At 47.2% G+C, this 21,223-nt stretch overlaps 1 protein-coding gene across 1 annotated transcript in view; it reads right to left on the reverse strand.

The window, feature by feature from the left end:
• Positions 1-21,223, reverse strand: part of LOC123637459 (two pore calcium channel protein 1-like) — a 48,087-nt gene that overhangs the window by 2,819 nt on the left and 24,045 nt on the right. The window contains exons 3-12 of the mRNA XM_045550635.1: positions 19,441-19,523; positions 18,024-18,138; positions 12,773-12,974; positions 8,755-8,899; positions 7,169-7,354; positions 5,750-5,814; positions 5,217-5,304; positions 3,620-3,689; positions 1,116-1,335; positions 862-952 (exon numbers count right to left, since the gene is read on the reverse strand). Coding sequence (XP_045406591.1) covers positions 862-952; positions 1,116-1,335; positions 3,620-3,689; positions 5,217-5,304; positions 5,750-5,814; positions 7,169-7,354; positions 8,755-8,899; positions 12,773-12,974; positions 18,024-18,138; positions 19,441-19,523 — 1,265 coding nt within the window. The remainder of the gene's footprint in view (positions 1-861; positions 953-1,115; positions 1,336-3,619; positions 3,690-5,216; positions 5,305-5,749; positions 5,815-7,168; positions 7,355-8,754; positions 8,900-12,772; positions 12,975-18,023; positions 18,139-19,440; positions 19,524-21,223) is intronic.

Below are 21,223 nucleotides of genomic sequence, written 5' to 3' on the forward strand. Positions count from 1 at the left end.
GCCTGCCCCATAATCCGTTCAGGCTGCATAGGACAAGCAGGCCAGCCCAGGGCCCCCCACAGGGTCTCCTCTTCTCCCACCCTCTGCTAGGATACTCCTTGAGGCATTCTTGAACCAGAGTCAGCTGGGTAGTGGGGTGGCCAAAGCAGCCTGATGTGACAAGTGCTGGGCTGTCACCCCAAGAATTCCAGGCCCAGCTTCTGAGGGGGTCCTGACACCCAGAAAGCACCCATGGGAGTGAATCACAGTGATCATAGGGACTCAAAGGCAGAACCAGGGAGCTAGAGTCGAAGGTTCTAACTGGAAGGAGAGCTCTTTTGAGCGGGAACATGTCAGGAGCTTTCAAATATTTACTGAATTCTCCCATGGAACAGGGGTCAGGACAGAACTGGCGCCCATGAAGAGCGGTCACCAGGGGGACATTCCCATCCCACCGGTGGAAGCGCTAAGGCCCGGAGCCGGGCAGCAAGGGCGCTGGCTCTCGCAGGTTCTCAGGAGCCCCAGCAGTGGGACCAGTTTGAGCAGAGACTGGACACCAGCTCGGCAGGGGTGCTTCAGAGGTGACTCAGTCCCAGTAGGGAAGGGCAGGGAGACCTGCTAGGACCGCAGACTCCTTCTGACCCAAACTACTTGTGAGGCTCTGAGGTGCATAACATACCCTGATGTGCGAGAGGCTGGGGAACACTATGAGGAACACAAATGTGACCAGTGAGACCCCTCTCTTCCAGTGTCTTAGCATCTCTTGGGGATATAAGACCCACATACAACCTGTACCAGGCGGCACAAGAAGGGAGGTGCCAGCAGTCAGATATTGTGAAAAAAGGAGATCTGAAATTTCCAGCACAGCAGGAGGAAACTCACTTAACAATGAGGATGACGACCACGATGTGGAACAGGATGAAGTACAGCTTTGCTGCCTGGTGAGTCACCAGGGCAAAGCCATCTGCGAGGAGTAGGACGCTAAGGAACCAGACCTTCGAGAAATTTGGGAGGTCTCCTAAGCTCAGAGATGCCGAGATGTAAACCTCCTCTGAGGATTCACTTTCAGCATTTCCCGCCTCACCCTGGGGAGCAGACCGTGCCCCCTGGATCATGCTGCCTTCTCAGAAGGATATCGTGCCACTGGTTAACCACCGTGAGCTCCATCAGCACCACGAATGAAGAGGCGAGGTCATTGAAGTTGTTCTTGCAGTACCTGGCCCGGGAAAACGCTGAACCCTTTAAGGCGGGGTTCCCACAAACCAGGGCATCAGGAGTGGTGAAATTCGGGTCAAAGAACTGGACTTTGCCATGGAACACTTCCATGCCGACGATAGCAAAGGCGTAGTAGACCACCTAGGACGGAGATAGCAGGTCACCAGCAGGGGCCCAAGGCTGCAGAATCACGGGGCAAGGGGCGGGCAGAAGAAGCGGGAAGAACCACAGACACTAGTCTGTCATTTTCCCAGCATCCTGCAGAAAGGGTGCTATTCGTGTTCCCAGGGACAGTCACCGGCCCCAGCCAAGAGTTCCAGGCAGCTTCAGGAGGAGGGAGGGCAGGGATCAGACACTTGGCCAGTCTGCCAGGGAAGCCTGAGCTATCCATGGAGGGACAGAAGACACGGCCAGCTGGACCACACCTTGATCCCCCCCAGGCTTCATTTACAAAGTCAAAAATGAGCTGAGACCAGGCATGGTGGCTTACGCCTATAATCCTAGCACTCTGGGAGGCCGAGATGGGAGGATAGCTTGAGGCCAGAAGTTTGAGACCAGATCAAGAGCAAGACCCCATCTCTTCAAACAATAGAAAAATTAGCCATTTGTGGTGGCATGTGCCTGTAGTCCCAGCTACTCCAGAGGCTGAGGTAGGAGGATCACTGGAGCCCAGGAGTTTGAGGCTACAGTGAGCTGTGATGACACCACTGCACTCTAGCCCAGGCAATAGAGCAGAACCCTGTCTCAACAAAACAAAAGCAAAAACAATAATCTAGCTGATAGCATGTTAGTGGGTTAAATATTCAATAAATAGTTGTCCTCCAGGGAAAAAAATAATAAGGTTGGATGTTTACCTTGTTCTTCATACCAAAGTAAATTCCAAAGAGTTAAATGTAAAAAATAAAACCATAAAGATACAAGGAAAAAACATTGAGTAGAAAAAGGCCTTACTGAGCATGATATAAAACCTAGAAACTATAAAATAAAAGATTAACAAGTATAACTACGTAATACATTTAAAGTTTTATACACCCAAAACCAAAACAAAACAAAAAGTCTTTATGTCAATAAAAAAAAAAAAACAAGACAAGGAAAAATAATTGCTCGTACAGGTTACCAAGGGCCTATTTCCTTCACAGGCCAAAGATCCCTACAAATCATATCAAAAATAAAACTAATAGAAAGACGAACTGAGGCATGAACAGGCTGTTTACCAAAAAATAAGCATAAATGGCCAAAAGAACATGGACAAGATGCTTGGCTTTATGATAACTAAACAAACGCACATCGAAACAGCATAGAGCTATTTTCTCACCTATGAGATTGGAACAAATGGGAACGTTTAGTAAACCCGGTTGTGAGGGCTGCAGAGAAACATGTTGTCACACAGCACCGGATCGTACACGGGAGCACATCTTTTAGAAGGCAAGTCACCACCATTGACTCAAATTTTGAACCCATTTACCTTCGATCTAGCAGCCCCACTGCTGGGACTGTGTCCACCACGTACACCACATTAGCACACACAGATGCCTGCCCAGGAATGGGCCCCCCCACATCATCTGTGATGGCAGAGGCGAGACTGCCAGGGGTCTGTCAGCAGTGGGGCTGGGCACACGTTCTGGAGCCTTCCCTCAGTGGGACGCTTTTAACTGTGGCAGAGCTTTCCTGGAGGCACGTGCCTCCCAGATCACAGGACAAACATATTGAGCAGAAGAACGTTGTATAACCACAATTCGAATGGATTATCCCATTTGACTAAACAATACCCTGGATAGCTACAGGCTTGCCGATGATGTACTAGAAATGTTTAGGAAGAGTGACAAGACACTCTTAATCCTGGTTGCTTCTAGGAAAGAGGCAGGTAGAGGATGGGAATGGGTGACTGACAGTCAACCTTTCAGTCTCCTGTGCTAATGGAATTTTTGCCATTATCAGTGAAAAGAAAAATAAGTGCCCTGTTGCAGTATCCAACAATATTCGTGCTCCCTCATTCACAGCGTGGAGCCACCCCTGAGCGGGAGGCCCCCAGCCCCTGTGCCGCATTGTGTGGCCTCTTTCTCAGCACTGGGAATCTCAGGCAGCAGCTGGGCTCTCTCCATAGCAAGGCAGGAAGGATTGTGGCCTGGGTGCACAGCGACGTCCTTGAGAGTCATCCACCAGCTGGGAATACCCCCTGCTCTGGGGGTGGGAAGGCCCACCGGATAGTTGGTGTTCGCGGCAGCACCAGTGTACCTTAACTAACATACGCCCAGTGTTTCTAGAAACTGGATATTTTATAACAATGGCTACTAGACACCAATGAATCTCGCTTACTTATCCTCCCTTTCTTTCTCTCCCTTAAAATGAGTCTTACTGAGAGTTGCTGAGGATGAACATGTCACCACTTATGTTACATCGAATAGCAACAAGAGCAGCTACTTACAAAGACGAGTCCACCAAACGTCAGCATCGTGGGGCCAATGTTGATTAAAGTGGTCACTATAACCCGGAATCTAGAATAACACAAAGTGCCCCCACGAGGTGAAAGAGAAGATGGAAAGTAAAACCCACACCCCGCCAGCATGCTTCCCTTCACACCCCTCCCCAGTCCTGAATCTGTTCTTTAAACATAGTCAAGAGTTTGCCTTTGTAATTTTGTCAGACTCTGTCTATCCACCCAGCTGAGGGGGAGTTAACTTGTAGTTTCCCCTGAAGCGGAGCAAGGCAGGCTTGGCCAACCTGAGGACGGTTATTACAGAGAACCTCCCTGGGAAGACGTGGGTGGGTGTTGAGGCAGGAAAAGTATTCAGCCTCATCTGCTTTTCTCCCACCTTCTTCTAAGTCAAAATTGACCCTGTTTTAAGGCTATCCTGGAGGTTTATGTTGGCAACTGAACACTTTCTGGAAGAGCAAGCCAGTCCTCAGATGGAGCCATCTCCTCCCCAGACCTCCCTGAAAGGATGCTTGCCTATCAAAACCCGATGGTGAGGTTTATCCAGGCTTTGGGGTCAGATTTTATCCTGCTCTGTCTGCCTCTGTCTAGCTGTGCACCACGGGGATGGGGGGACTTAACCTCTCTGAGCTTCAGTGTCATCACCTGTGAACTAGGGGTAATGAAATTCCCCCACTCAGGGGTTGCTGGCGGGATTTAATAAGACAATATTTAGCATACTGGAGTTAGCGTTCGCTGCTGTCAGGAGTACTCTCATTCAGTCACTGTGCACGAAGGCACAATCCACATCCGTCACAGGGCTGGAAATGACTGAGAGAATCCCTGCGGGGTGGGGGGCTGCCATGTGAGTGATCTTCACCATCCTCCCTGCTCCCCTCCCACTGGAGAACTCCAGGTCCTCTTTACAAGTTACACCCTGGATTCACAGCAGTAGTAGAGCGTGTTCATAGTGCAAAGGAAATAAAAATCTCAGGACCAGTGATGCAGAAGGGAAGATCTAGCCTGGAGGCTGAGTCATGCAACATCCCCTTCCAAATGAACAGCTGCTACTAACGTTATTCATCAGCCAGATCCCATAAGCAAGGACATGCAAATTGTAACACTGGGTCTGCAGGCTAAGTCTAGCTCCTAAAACTGGAGTCTCTTCGATTCCAGATTCCACATAATAATGAATTGCAAGTTTATCTTCCCAGGTACAGAACAGAGACAAGATAAGACCAAACATTCTTCCACCTACCCAGGGACATCTACAGAATTGATGCCTCCTTCACTCCCTTTTTCTCTTCTCACATTCACCTTATCATACATAAAATGTAGATTTCCTGGGCCTCACAAGAATCTAACCATTTGCCACCTCCCCCAAGCCTTCCCTTAAACACTGAAGTTCCCAAATTCTCCTTCAGAAAAACAGTCACAGATCTGTCTGTGGTTTGTGTTTTTCCTGGGTGGGTCCTCCAACTTGGCTTAATTAACCTCTGTTGATTGAGCTCTTTGCCTCAGTCACTTATTTTGGGTTGTCAGTAGTCAGGCAGCAGGCGTGCCCCATGTGGGTGCCCCCAACCGTAGCCTTTCACACCATCCCCAGTACCTCTGCACACTGATGATGACCCTCAGCAGCCGGAGTATTCTCAGTATCAAGACGATATCCAGTATCTGCTGGCTGTTATATTTTCTTGCTGGAAAAGGAACACAGTCATTTAACGTTCCATTTTCTCAGAGTCTCTGGCTTGCCCCTTTTATTCAAGGACGTCTGAGCCTCTGTGTGTACCGGGACCAATGCAGCTTCACTTCAAGAACAGGCGATGGCTCCAAGCAATGAGGAAGCAAGTGTTGCCCTGAGTCACTTGCTACCCCTGCAAATCGAAGCCAAGGGCCAGTTTTGGATGGATGACCAGGTGAGTATTCAGTGTGACGGGCACCTATAAATAAAATCTCTAAAATGCAGCCAAACACAAACAACGCCACCATCCCTCTCAAGAACATGCACCATTTTAAATAATTCTCTTGCATCCCCTCTCCGCCACCTTAAACATCTTAGCAGTGCACAGTGAATGTTCAACAAAGACTACGAATGGAACCCATGATCCGGGAGGTGGTGAAGCTGGGAGCTGTGGCACTGACCTGACTGAATGGTGGCATTGGCCACAGTGGCCACCAGGGCTGCGATGATGATCAGCGTGTCAAACCTAACGGTGCAAAAGCAAAGTTACAAATCAAGGGAAAGGCCTGCAAAGTCAGAAATAATGGATTCCAAGCCAATCCCCAGCCCATCCCCAGCCCAGGGAAGAGACGAAGTCCCTTCATCCCGTGAGTTTTCTGACAATGAGACCAGGGAGTGGGCCAAGGGAGCTATGCAAGGAGCTGCCTTGTTGGGTGTGATGTTCTAAGACTGTGATAATAAGAAACATATGTATTTGGTCTTTATCTGTGGTTCCTGGCTCCTGGAATCTTTATAAATCCCTAAGTGAAAGAATGATGAAGGTGAAAGGAGTGTCTTTTGTCATTCATAACAAGCCCCTTTCAACCTCACCAGAGTTTATGTGGATGAGGTGATCTTTGGAAAGCCCCTAAGGATGGGGGCTGGTTGCCAAGGAAACCAGCCACATGATTAGAGGGTTGGAACTTTCAGCCCCACCTCTAAACCTCCCTCCCCAACCTCCGTGGAGGGGAGAAGGGCTAAAGGTTGAGCTGATCGACAATGGCCAATGATGTAATCAATCATGCTTACATAATGCAGCCGCCATAAAAGCCCCAAAGAATGGTGTTCAGAGAGCTCCCAGTTGGTGAACCCGCAGAGGTGCTGGGAATGTTGTGTGCCTGAGAGGGCATGGAAGCTCCACGCCCCTCCTGCCATGCCCTTTACTGCCATGCCCTGCCCTACCAGTCTCTCCCATCTGGCTGTTCCTGAGCTGTGGCTTCTTACAATAAACCAAAAATCTACTGAGCAAGCTGTGCTCCTGAGTTCTGTGAGCTGTTCTCGCAAATCACTGAACGCAAAGGAGGGGGTCATGGGAACCTCTGATTTACAGCTGGTCTGTCAGAAGCACAGGTGACAACCTAGACTTCCAACTGGCCCCTGAAGTGGGGGCAGTCGCGTGGGACTGAGCCCTTAGGCTGTGTGGTCTGTGCTAACCCCAAGTACACAGTGTCAGAATTGAACTGAATTGTAGGACACCCAGCTGGTGCCCAGAGAGCCGGACAATTGGTTGGTGTGAGGAGAAAACCCACCTTTGGTGTCACAATGTTGTGAGAGAGTAGAGAGAACAGTTTTTTTTCCTTTTTTAAAGATACTTTCCAAATAAATGCGAGATGCCCTGGTCAGTGATTCTAATTTTCGCTAGAGCCAGTTCAAACTGACATCACGAATAACAGTTTTTACTGAACCAGATGTTTCCTTACCCCCTGGATCTCATTATAAGATCCCTCAAAACTAGGCAGATGGAGCTCGGAGAACCGCGGCCATATTCCCCAAATTATGACAGGGAGTCCCGTCTTGTCCCCCACGGCCTCCTCCCCCATCCCCCGGACACACACACTCACCAGTTCCAGAACTGCTTCCTTCTGAAATAGGCTCTGGGCTCGTATGTGTACAGCTTCAGGAGAATCTCGATGACATAGAGAGAAAGGAAAAGCCACTCTGCGTAGGAAATGAAGGGGTTTTTCTCATCCAGAGCAATGAATATGGCGTTTATTAGAATGATGACATCAAAAACCCAGACAAAAATCCTGGCATGGGGAAAAAGAAAAGCAGAGAAGTCCTGGCATCTGCATTTCAGGGAAAGGAACATGAGCCTGTTTAGGACTCTGCCCCTCAATACACATGCACTCCTCAACTACAGAAGGTTCCAGTGTGGCTGGGCTCTGAAGTTCACCTGCCTCCCACTGCCCGGTGCAGCCCCCCTGTCCAAGGAGAAAGCGAAGACAGAGTGAGGAGAGAGGAGAGAGCCGTGGCCTTCCCAGGTTCCCAGGTTCCCCCTGGGTGCAGAGCACCTGAGTCAGATGAACGCTTAGGCAGAATCGAGGGGCAGGGAGGTTTAGGGTCCATCATAGGATCATCACACCCCTGCCACTCTTCCCTGGAAAATTAACATCCTTAACTAAGAAAGCTCCTGAAAACATCTTCACCCCTAATGCACATGGGTCTTCCAGGGGCCTGGCATATTCATTTTCCTCACCAAGTCTGGAGTGAAATGGGTGGAAAAAACATGATAGCCAGGCTCTGACTCAACTTTTCGGTTCCACAGGAGGCTGCCCCAGGTAGCTCAGGTGCCGGTCCCCTGTGCCCCACTGAATCCTACCTATACCATGGCCATGGCTCTGGGAAGACAGAGGAGGGACTACCCCAGTGCTCTCTGTGGCACCTAGAAACTAGGGCTGGGCGCTTGGTGCTATGTGCAGACACGCTAACATCCACCACGTGAAGCACATCAGGAGTTCAACGTTGGGATTAACCGAAGAAAGCCTCACCATAAATTAGGGCTTTGATAAATATTAGATATAGGCAGCTAAAAGGAGTATTTGCCAACATCATAGGCTGAGCTACTTTCAAGGACTTCTGAACCATTCATTTTCATGAAACATTAAATTCAAAGAATGCAAGAAGCCACCATGGCTAAGAACGAGCCTTTAATGATAGGGATATTCCAGGCCACAAATATTAAAAATAAGATCTCAAACCAAGATAAATGGCTCTTTCTGGAGGCCATCTACTTGAAAATAAAAGAATTAATTGGTCTTGTTAACAATCATTCAAGCAACTCTAACTCATGGGTTCTTACCATGTAAGTCAAAGAAGCAAAGTGCCGTGTTTGCTCCAACTTCATATTTACTCTGATGGGGCTGGAATCTCCTGCATTCAGAGAGTGGCCAGAGAACATATTTATTCTGCAGCCCTTGAACGTCTTAGGAAACATAATCCAGAAAAAAGCATTATCTAGAAGCCTGTCCTTTTCGCTAACTCAAACATAGGGTGTCCAGAGCACTCTGCCTGCCTCCCTAAGACACAAAAGCTGAGAGCAGGGGGTTGATTTGTAGCTTCATTGATGAAGCACATTCTGTCCAGTTGGCATTAGCAGATTCCTCTATTTTTAAAGCAACTGGAGAGAAACTGGCTCCATCTCACTTGCCTGTGCCGAACCACCTTCTGGACCAAGAGGCTTGCAGACGACTGGTATAGCCGTGGCACCCAGGCTTCCAAGGGGTGTCTCTTGATGTTGATGGTGACCACCTGGATGTTGAGGAGGTCAGCCAAGCGTAGAAAGTTCATTTTATCTGCAATGAAAAAACAGCCCCCAAATCCATGGCCACTGTCACACTAAGGTACAAAGGGTACAGTGAATTCAACACAGATTCTTGACTCTGCATTTCACAGGTGAGGATCTGAAGCCTCAAAGGGTGAAGGCCCAAGGCCAGGGGCCAGCACACGGCAGAGCCAGCTGTGACCCAGGCCTCCTGCCTGTCCTTACTCAGACCCCTCAGCCAACCCAAGGTAGCAGGATGTGGTCGTGCTCATTTGCAGATGCCACCGCCTCGCTCGGCCTCCCTTGCCTCTTCGCATCGGCCCTCCCTGCTTTCAGGGTGTGCCCTGACCTGCCTTTCTAACCTCAACTCAATTCTCCCTTCCTTTCCTCAAAGTTTCCAAGGTGTGTGCAACCCTTACCCTTCTACTTGACCCCCTGCCTTCTGCTCTGCTCCCTCCCCACCAACCCCATCCTTTCCTCAGGGAGTCACTCAAACCCACGGCTCCCACGATGAGCTTGCCCACCCCGTCAGGCCAAAGCGCAATGGGTGCTTCCTTAACCAACCTGGACACACCCGACTGACCAGCTGACGGTCTCCAGCCCCGCTGAGAGCCCAGAGGCAACAGGCCATTCTCCACCGCCTGGTACACCTTTCTCCCTCCAGGCGGGTCACTGGGCTGGTTCCCAAATCTGTTTATGCATGAACTTCCAGTAATTGTGTGTAACTTACAGAAATATCACATCAGTGGATGAAATCAGATATGCAGAGTGCTGCCTGCTTTGAAAACTAAGTTGAATGCTTTGGACACTCCAAAGAAAGTTGCTGAAATAAATTGCAGGTGCAAAGACTGGGGCAGGAGCTTTAAAAAACCCAGAAAGCTTCCCATTCAGGGTGCCCAGCACACACCCAGGTCTCCACTTCAGTATTCAGAAGTAAACATAGAATCCTTGTTCCACAGGGGGCACATATCACATTCTCATGTTGCCATTTTCTCTCTGTGCCATATGGCCCCGAGAACATGAAAGAACATGAGTCCATTGAGTTGAAAGAAAAACACACTTAGATTCTTAGGATATTTCAAGTTTCCAGGTCTTTAGAGCTGGAAGGAAAATACACATACACATACACATCTTAATGGCCAAAGACATGTAAAACCCACTCAGGGAGAAGTGCAGCCTCACAGAATTAGATGACGTGCATGACTTGGATCCAGGGACCTGGGCGGTGTGAGCCCCACCGTGGGAGGTTATGGAAACCCTGATAATCCAGCCAAAATCCCTGGCCATTCAATCACCTCGACTGACAGAGGGGAATCTGTCAATCTCACTGGAGTCACATCTTTTAATCCAGAGGATTCAGTAGAACAAGAAAGACCAAAGAAAACAAAAATCATAGTAATTTTGTGTTAAGAAGCAATCTGCACCCATCTGCTGTTTCATGTTGTGGCTTAGAGGTCAGCAAACTCTATAAAGGGGCTGACACTGTATGTGTCAGGCTTTGCAGGTCATATAGTCTCTGTCACAACTACTCAATTCTGCCATTAATGCACAAAAGCTCTGTTCTGGTGAAACCTATTTATAAAAACAGGCAGTAGGCAGTATTGGACCCGTGGGCCATATTCTGCCAACCGTTGTTGGCAGAATACATTATTTGCCTCATAATTCTCTTTGATAATAATCCTCTTAAGCCCTTATAAGTTTTGTGTTTCTCAGTTTAACACTAGATTTAAGTTTTAACACTTTCGTTACTAACAGACTTCCAGTGTTTAGCCTTGGAAACCACAAATTCCTACAACTGCTGACCAAGGGAAAAGTGAGAACGTTCACAGAAGGACTGCTATTCCCTGCCTCTGCAGAGCTGAGACCATCGTGAAGCATGCAATCCCGCTGGGCTTTCCGTTATTAAAGCTGTCTTTGCAAGTGTTACTTAAACAAAGAAGTCTCTTGGGGCCCCCAGACAGCAGACACTACTGCTATGTCCTGTGAAATATAACCTATGATCCCCTCAAAGCCAACAAATCTGATTAGCTATCTTCCTTAAAAACATGTTTGCCCTGGAAATAATATTTAAATTGACACTGCCATTTTGTAAAAGGTAACATACTGGGGAAGTGTGTTAAACCACACGCTCACTGGCACTGTCCTTTGCCACATCTACGGAGCTTTAAGCTATGACTGATGGATTTCTTTCTTCAAACTTAGATGAGTCTTGGTCTTATTTAATTTACAAATAGGATCACAACTCAGGTGACAAAACTTAGAAGGGCTTAAGGACTGAGGACCTGGCCACCTTGGTGACCACAAATCATGAGCCAGCGACTAGAGGCCAGGGTACCTGTGGGCGTCTGTCTCAGGAGTCACCTGCCCTCTCCTCAGATGCACCAGGGCAGATGCTCCCCGGAGTGTGTCCCTGGAGTGGCACCAGCAAGTCCTCTCCTTCCCCACCTTGCATGAGGTAAGTGCTGAGAATTACAACGTTGTAGAGCAATTGACAGGATAATTTCATGTTGAATCTAATAATGAAAACCCAGGACTTGTATTTGATATGTTCTTTTAATTTCGCTTTTCTAGTTATTGATTTTCATTGTATTTTATCAAAGTATTGGTCCATGACAGATCGGAAATTCAAAAGCTTCGCCACACACAGCTTGAGAAGGGCTGTGCTCCAGGGCTGCCCAGTGAGGCTCCAGCCCCCAGCCCCCATCACTAGCAGAATGTGCCACGTGGCTCGTCGAATCACTGCCTGTCCCTAACAGGGGGCACTAAAGCAATCTGTTCAGGGTCTGACCAGCCCGACCACCTGACCAGACACTCAACACCGTGACATCGAGCCACGTGGCTGAGGAACTGCTGCCTGGGGCTCAGGCAAACGCCTCCTCCAGCCTGCACTGGAAGATGTTGACACCACCCCATTAACAGCGTCTTGCTACACATCTCTCTCTTTCCCCCGCACACCAGATTCAAGTAAGTTCTAGTCATCTTTCCATACATGCCTGGAGACATAATAAAGCCCATAGCTCTGCTAGACTAGTTTGAGAGTCCTTGTCTCGTTTAAATTAACAGATACGTATAATCTCACCATCCTGTCAGACCTACCACTCCATTTTGGTATATTTTCATGCAGACTTTTTAAAAAAACTGGTGAAATGGGCGTGTTCTACAGTTGGGGTGTATTTTAGTCACCTCACTTTGTCTGTGTGGCTACCTCATCTTCGTGGTCATTTTTACTGCCATCAAAATTTCTCATTAGGTGACTGTCAGAATTTGCAGCAGTTTAGCACAAGCATAACAAGCGCAGGCCTTAGAGTCGATGGCCTCTGCCACTCTGCAGCTGCATGGCCTGGGACAAATTCCTTATCCTCTCTCAGTCTCAGTTTCCTTGTTGGCAAATTATGATAACAAAAATACCCTGATGAGTTTGGGGGAAGATCACACAAGCACAATGCATGGGAAACGAGTGGGACAATGCCTCATGCATGATAAACATGCCGCAAATATGCAAATATCATTCATAATGGTTATTAACCTCTAATATGGGAATATTTAGGTTATTGCCAACTTTTCATGTTCAAACACAAAACTCAAGTTAAACACCTATTTATATAGCTTTTTTCCATAGTTCAGATTACCTCCCTAAGGCAGGACTGCAGAAGTGGAAGGACCATGTGACCAGGTGAGGGCTTTTGGATGCCCGTGACCTGCTGACACTGCCGGTGGCACCGTACGCTGGAACAGCACTGTCAGAGCGCCGCATGAGGACGCTAATCCATAGTACCGCTGCCAGGTACCGCTGCTCAGACACGTTTTATTTGCTAAAAGTGCTAGTACTGCTTTACGCACCACTCTGACAAGCCCAGTTTCGGAGTCACAGGGAAGAGGAAGGTCAGAGGCGAAGGCTTCTCACCCACATGGCCGGTCTGTCCCTCGTCGGAGATCCTTAAAAGGAGCTCCAGGTGGCCGAGGCTCATGTCTGGTGCCACGGTGCGCACCAGCCGTCTCCACCGGGCCTCCCCGACCACGAACTCCGGGCCCACCTTGACTTTCAGAATGTTGAACGCCTCTATCATTTTGCGACGCTTGAGGTACACCAGCTTGCGAATCTCATTCTTAAAAAAGCAGAATTGTTTATGTTAAGAGAAAGAGTCCAGAAAGTGTCACTTCCCTATGCCAACATTGCAAGGTATCCAAAGAGCCAGAGAGAAGTCACTGTGGGCTGGCACCTAGTCCCTCGCCGCCCCCGTCTGCATGGCCAGAACGTGTCTTACCAAGTTTAAATGAGGGAGCCCGTGAAGGAAAATCTGTGTGGTGAGAGACAGAGCGACAGGAGGCAGACAGCTCCAAACTCCAGGCTGCCCAGGAGCAGGGGAGATTCCAGAAAGGAAGGAAGTCGGGTGTGCCGCTGAGGAGAGAGAGAGAGACCCAGGGAGGGAGGAAGAGAGATCTACCGCTCAGGCAGTCAATGAGGAGAGGATGGGGGGAGAAAAGCCAGGGAAGTGAAACTAGGGGAGAAGTTGTCCAGGGAGGGAAGGACAGCTGGAGCCCGCCTGGAGCTGCCATCTGGCCTGACCACAGGGAATCTTCCAGAAGCGGGGAGGCTCAACATCCTTCCTCAAGTTATAATGGACCGTCCAGCTGCCATGCCCATCCCTACTGCTCCTGTAGGTCTGTCACCAATATCATCATCATCACTTAATTGATTCCACAGCTAGACTGCAAGTTCTTGAAGGGCAGGGACTGTGTCTTGATCATCGTTGACACCGCAGAACTTTGCATGGCGCTGGGCACATACAGCTTGTCTGAGATGTGTTTACTGGCTGAGGCACGTTGCGGATTAATTTTCAGGAGCCATAGCAACAGTTCTGTCCAGCAGTGAAGGAGGGGAGAGGTCACCAGACCCTCTGCAGTGTCCTCTTTGGCCAGAGGGAGGAAGCGGCCAGGGAGGCCTAGCCTCAGAGTCAGGATGGTCAGAGACTCCTCAGGGCCTGGACAGGGTCAGACACCTTCAAAGGCCACACGGCCCAAATCTGGACCTGGCCCCAGCATCCCCTTCTCCTGGGCTTCAAACATTAAAATTTTCCTGACTTCCTACTTGCTCCCGGTGGGAACATCCCTAAGCAAGGAAAAATTCAAAACAGGACCAAAAGGTCAAAAGCCAGGGGTTGTGTCTTTCCTAACAGAAAATCGCCCTTTGAAGAAAGGCTTCTCTGGGAACATCTTACAATAAAAGAAACAGCCCGCAGAGGGGTGTGAAGGTGGGGGACAGTGGAGGGAGGGAGGATGAGATGGCCGAGGCGTCCCCAGGGATTCCCAGGTACACGAATTAATCCTCCTTCCACCCCAAGCACACAGAACCTCTGCCCACCCAGCGTCTCCAGGAATTCTGCAGACATAAATCAAGCAGGCAGGAACCAGGGCAGAAACTGTTGGCTTTAAGAAGCTTCTGCATCTGTTTGAGGAGAGAAAGAAACTTGGAGAATATTCCCAATCCCCAATCACACTCAGAACGTTTCAAGGAACCACAGGCTATTTGAGCAAGAGACAAAGCAGCACCGGCCACTGCCCATACTGGAAGGACTTCTTGGGAGGGACTACATCAGCAGGCTGAGGACCAAGAATGCATTCCCCATTAAAAGGGGAGGTCGGAGGCAAACTTCTGTGCTCTCAAACTTCCCACGTTCAAATTCAGAATAGACATCAAGAAGTCCCATTTCTCTAACATAATGTTAAAAAAAAATCCTCAAAGATGTGTTTGGAAATAGTGGGTCAGTCATTCCCTAAGCATCACTGCCACTGCAGCCCTGTGGCCTGTAGTAGGCTGGTTACAGGCAGGGATGGAGCCCTCTGAGATCCAGAGCAAAGTCCTGAGCTGCCTCCTTCCATAGCTGTGGGGCAGCAACTCCTAACTCCCCAGAGCCAGTTTGCAGCCCAGGATTTGCCCAAGATTGCCTTGATGCAGTAACACCTCCCTAACAAGGGCACGTTCCTCCATCAATAGGTAGAAGAGAGTGGCAACATGGGAAGAGATGGGGAAAGAAGCAACTGGCTTAGGCTAGGAAGAGGCAAAGATCATGAGGGCTGGAGGGAAGGGACTCTCAAAGGGATAGGGGAAGGGCCTGAAAGCAGCTGGTGGCACAATCATCTCTCCCTTCCCTCAGCCCTCGTGGGCACAGCCTGGGCTGCAGCCCCTTGCAAACCTTCCAGCTCTGAACCTGTTCACCCTTGAATAGCTACGGAGACCCACTGCCAAGGCCAGGCTTCCAAAACGGCCTGGGGCAATTCCAGGACATCCCTGCTCAAAACAAGGCTTGCTTGGTAATGCTGGAGCGGGGCCAAAGCCCCTATACCACAGTCGACTTTAGAGACTTACAGTACAAATGCTGGCTGAGGGAACTCTCTGAAACCCAGGCAGCCGGCCCCAAGCTGTAAGTGACCAATAACACACAGAGGGGTGAGGACTCGAGAAACGAGGCAAGTGGCTGAGAAGACAACTCTGTGGGATTCCCATCTTGGCCAGGGGGGCCAGTGCTGGGGAGGGACAGACAGCACTCTGTCCAGGTTTATGAAAGCACAGCTCTGCTTTTTCAGACTTTGTTTTGACAGTCACTGGGCTAAAAGTCTTCTGTCCAGAGGATTCATTCATTGTAGGATCTTTATCATGGGGAAGTTGGTGGCTGTCACTGTGGCAGCCCCCAACAAACCATACTTCCGGTTTTCATCCCTGGTGTGGTGTCCTCCCATGTTGACTTCGGGCTTGGGCATGTGATTGGCTTTGGCCAACAGGGCATCAGCAAGGGTGAGGCAAGCAGAGGTTTGATGGTGCCTACACGCCGGGATGCTCCTTTCTGGACCCAGCCACTCACCGGGAGAAGCCTAAGCCACGTGGAGCAGCTGTGTAGAAGAGAGCTGGCTCGCTCCGGCCCACAGCTGCAGCCAGCAGCGCCTGCCAGCCACATGAGAGAGCCATCCTGGATGTTCCGGGCTCCAGAGATCTACAAAGCTCCCAGATATCTACCACCCCAGCCAACACCACCTGAACAGAAAATCTGCCCAGACATAAACCTCACAGTAACCCCATGAAATGTGCAGAGCTGTTATCAACCCCTTTTTAACAGATGAGGAGACTGAGCCTTAGAAAGTGGTGTCACTTGTCCAAGGTCACTCCGCAACAAGGGTAGAACTAAGCCTCAAGCCCAAGTCTGTCTGATGTCAAAGCTATTGCTTTTTAATGACCACGCAGACCCTTCCTTATTCTTCCATGTTTCAGTCACCCATTACTAAGTAACAACCACTTAAAAAAGCCTCCCACAGAGTTGTGGCAGATAACAAAGGGCTATTATTGTTTAAAGCTAGGGGTTAATAATAGACTTTTTCCATTAAAGGGCCAAAGAGTAAACATGTTAGATCTTGCAAATCATGTGGTCTCTGTCACAACTACTTAACTCTGTCATTGTAGCTTACAAGCAGCCAGAGACAACACATAAATGAGTAGTAGGTATGGCTGTTTCAATAAAACACTCTTTGCAGACACCAAAATTTGAATTTTATATAATTTTCATGTGTCACAAAATATTGATATTCTTTGATTTTTTTCTAACCATTTAACACATTGGCTGCCAAGTGAGTTGTATTTAACTCAGGCTTGTTTTGAGCCCGCAGCCACCTGAAGCAAAACCCTGCAGCTGGTTCCTGAAAATCTTACTTGTTGCTGTTCTTACTGTTACAACTAACATTGTCAATTTAATTCTAAAAACGTGGATCGCATTGCATATAACTGACACACTGAAAACAATACAAAATAACAAATTAGAAAGAATTGTTTTGTTTTAATAAAACACCATGGCCCCAGGGGAAAAAGATGTTTTTCTAGAGTGGCAGTCAAGGTGTTGAAAAATGTAAAAACCATTTATCTTAGTTCATTTAAGCTACTATAACAGAATACCACAGACTGGGTGGCTTATCAAACAACAGAAATTTATTTCTTACAGTTCTGGAAGCAGGAAGTCCAAAATCAAGGCACTGGCAAATTTGGGGTCTGGTGAGGCCCCGCTTTCAGGCTCGCAGACAGCTACCTTTGTGCTGTGTCCACACACGGCAAAAGGGACAAGGGAGCTCCCCGAGGCATCTTCTATAAAGGGACTAATCACATTAATGAAGGCTCTGCCCTATGGCTTGGTCACTGCCCAGCGGCCCCATCTCCAAACACCACCACGTTGTGGGTTAGGTTTCAACATATGCATTTTGGGAACATATAAACATTCAGTTTTATAACACGATTCTTAGCTCATGGGCTATACAAAAATAAGCAGCAGCTGAATTTGGCCCACAGGGCATAGTTTACTGACCCCTGTTTTAAATGTTTGAGTTTTGGGGTAGTTTGTTACATAACAGTAGGTGACTGAAACATGGAAGAATAAAGAAGGGTCTGTGTGGTCATTAAAAAGCAATAGCTTTGACATCAGACAGACTTGGGCTTGAGGCCTACTTCTACCCTTGTTGCCAGGTGACCTTGGACAAGTTACCCAACCTTTCTAAGGCTCAGCATCCTCAACTGTGAAAAAGGGGGATGACAGCAGCAGTGCACATTTCATGGGGTTACTGTGACGCGTAAGGAGCAGTCAGAGCCGGTACTTAGGGCACCCAGCAGACAGTAAGCAGGGAGCAAATGACAGCTATTAAGACAGGGGCAAGAGCAGTGACAAATGGGAAACCCAGATGAACAGGGCCGCAGTTTATTATTTAGACCCCTCAGGATTAGTGGTTAATTTGATATATTACTCAAAACACCTATGATCAGCTACTAAGCACCAGTGATTTATGACTATGAAAACTGAAAATGTGGCACGTACAAGTCAAATGTTACACTATATGAGAACATCATGTGCTTAGCATTAAGTAAATATGCTTTTACAACATCGTTTGTACCATCTCTATCTGATTTTTCCTTGTGTGCACAGAAGACCAAAAGCTTCCATTCTACTTAAAATGCCTTATGATTGAAGCATCACCTTACTGAGTAGACAGAATTCTTCCAACCCCTGACAAGAAAAATAAAACCTAATTCATATTTGTTGAAATTTGAGAAGAAAAAGGAAGAGGCATGGGGCCCAACTCATCTATGACAAAATCTTATTTGCCATCTTAATTTTAATACTTACCAAGAAAGGTAGAGGAAACAATGCAGGTTCTTCAAACAGGGCAAGAGAAAGGTCTACACAAATAAAGAAGTATGTGGCCACTTGCATTGTCCAGTGGTTATAAAAATAGTAAAGTCTGGAGAGGAAAAAAACAAAGGTGGTTATAGACAAGGAACAGCACTCGAACTTCCCTTTAAAAAAATTAATGGTAGGTAAAATAAGGAAATTAAGGCTAGTCATGTTTCCTTCAAAATCTAGGGAACCAGGGGCAGTATTTAATGATCACATAGTACAAAACACTAACAGAAAAAAAAAAAACAAGAATATCATCACATCTCAAAGCACATTTCTCAACAGTCTCAAGCTAGGATTAGCACCTTCCTCACGAGGTTGGTGTGACAACAGTAAGAGAACATTTTCAGAGGACTTTGAACAGTAACTGATGCAGAGTAAGCCCTCAGTTAAAGTGAGCTACTATGATGTGGCATGGTGGCCTGATCTTTTTTTTTTTCTTTTTTAAGAGAGAATATCTCGCTCTGTCACTCAGGCTGGAGTGCAATGGCATAGTCATAGCTCACTGCAACCCTGAACTCTTGGGCTCAAGGGTTCCTCCTGCCTCAGCCTCCCAAGTAGCTGGGACCCAGGCACACGCCACCATTCCCAGCTAATTTTTTAATTTTTTTATACAGATGGGGTCTCACTATGTTGCCCAGGTTGGTCTCAAACTCCTGGGCCCAAGTGATCCTCATACCTCAGCCTCCCAAGTAGATGGGATTATAGGCACATATCACCACTTGAGGCTTACCTAACTGGATTTTAAAATGTACATCATCCCATCTTAACATGCTAGACTCAGAAGAGATCTGATGGTCATGCAGGTCTCTCCCAAGATGGGGATAGCCCCCCAAACCTGCTGTCAACAGCATCCAGGGATGAGACATTGCCTGCTTTGAGAGGCCCTGACGCCCAGCCCGGTAATAAGTGTTTTCTCTTTACCCTGGTCCAAATACATGGTCTTAGTAAACCCTTAGAGGATAACAGGCAAAATGCCGAATTCCCATGAGAAGAAAAAACATATGGATTGCACCAAAAGACAACAGAAAGGGAAAAGAAAAAGCCTTCTTTTCACTTGAGGTGGCTCTAAAAAGACTATAGTTAGAAGGAAAAGACAGTGGCATGTTCTTGCCTTGAATGTCCTAGCTCCTGTCCTGGGTGTTGTTCATTGACTCATTTATCTGTTCTTAATCCATTTATTGAATGCTTCCCTATGTGTGAGGCACCATGATCTTATAATTTAAAAAAAAAAGCTTTGGATTTTATCCAAATCTATGTGGCATACCCTATATATTTCTCAAAATACTTGTGTAAATAATGCCTTCAAGAGTCTTCAGTCCTGGAGGACAGGTGGTTTTATGTGACAGTTTAACATGTTAATTACCTGATGGCCTGAGATGATGTTTCAAATGGAACATTCCTGTTGTACTGGGCATCCGACACATAGGCAGCTGCCAGCAAGAGGTCCTGGTCCCCAGAAAGTAAGGGAGAGTGACAATCAGAGTAGGAAAGGACACTTCGCTTTTTCCTTTTAGGCATGTGTCAAGTGTAAAAGGAAACTCCCCTTCACCTCTCCCCACACCCCACCCTCCCCAGAGGTCACCGCCATTAATAGCGTAGCATGTATACCTGGGGTTGTCTCCCTGGGCAGGGCTGAGCCACAGGCATGCTCCACGTTCTGGAATTCAGGCTCTCAGAGGAGGAAAAGAAAATAAGCACTGAGCAGAACCCGTACTTGCACTTAAGTGGTATATTTATGCATACATATCTACGGTTATGTACACACACATATATGGAAATACATATACAGTCACATAATATTTCAGTCGGTGATGGACTGCATATACGACCCGGTCCCATGAGATTACAACGGAGCTGAACATTCCTATAGCCTAGTGACATCATAACATCATGTGATGCCCTAACATCACAGAGCAACAAAATACTGACGGGTTTGTGGTGGTGCTGGTGTAAACAAACCTGTGCTTACCTAAGTTGTATAAAAGTCTAGCGCATACAATTATGTACAGTACATAATACTTGATAGTGATAATAAATGACTATGTTACTGGCTTATGTATTTACTACATGTTTTATTATCTTAGGGCATACTTCTTTTACTTATTAAAAAAAGAAGTTAACTGTAAAACAGCCTCAGGCAGGTCCTTCAGGAGAAGGCACTGTTGCCGTGGATGACAGAAGAAGGCACGTAGTTCCAGAAGAAGGCACTGTTGCCGTAGATGACGGCTCCATGTGTGTTACTGCCCCTGGAGGCTTTCCAGTGGGACCAGAAGTGGAGCTGTCTTCCACCTCCACGTCTGATATCGATGATCCTGACCCTGGGTAGGCCTAGGCTAATGTGTGTGTTTGTGTCTTAGTTTTTAACAAGAGGTTTAAAAAGTTAAAAAACAAAAATTAAGCTTAAAAATAGAAAAAACTTATAGAGTAAGGATATAAAGAAAGAAAATATTTTGTACAGATGTACAATGTGTTTGTGTTTTAAGCTAAGTGTTATTTTAAAGGAGTCAAAAAGTTAAGAAAAAAGGGCAAAAGTTTATAAAGTAAACAAATTATAGTAAGCCAAGGTTCATTTATTATCAAAGAAGGAAAATTTGAAAAATAAATTCATTGTAGCCTAAGTGTGAAGTGTTTCTAAAGTCTACAGTAGTGCACAGGAATGTCCTAGGGCTCCACATTCACTCCCCACTCACTGGCTCACCCAGAGCAACTGCCCGTCCTGCAAGCTCCATTCATGGTAAGTGCCTTAGACAAGTGTACCATTTTTTATCTTTTACACCTTATTTTTACTGTACCTCTTCTATGTTTAGATACACAAATCCTTACCATTGTGTTACGATTGCCCACAGTATTCAATACAGTAACAGGCTGTACAGGTTTGTAGCCTAGGAGCAGTTGGCTTTACCATACACCCTAGGTGTGTAGTAGGCTCTACCATCCAGGTTTGTGTAAGTACACTCTGTTATGATCACATAATGACACAATTGCCTAATAATGCATTTCTTAGAAGGTATCCCTGTCATTACACAGTGCATGACTGTATATACACATATATACACAAACGCATAACACAAAATTATATGCTATCTATATCACAAAAATTCCTTTCATACTTACAAGTTTTGACACAGATGTGGAGCAACTGGAAC

Source organism: Lemur catta, chromosome 4, assembly GCF_020740605.2.
Source record: "Lemur catta isolate mLemCat1 chromosome 4, mLemCat1.pri, whole genome shotgun sequence".
NCBI lineage: Eukaryota > Metazoa > Chordata > Mammalia > Primates > Lemuridae > Lemur > Lemur catta.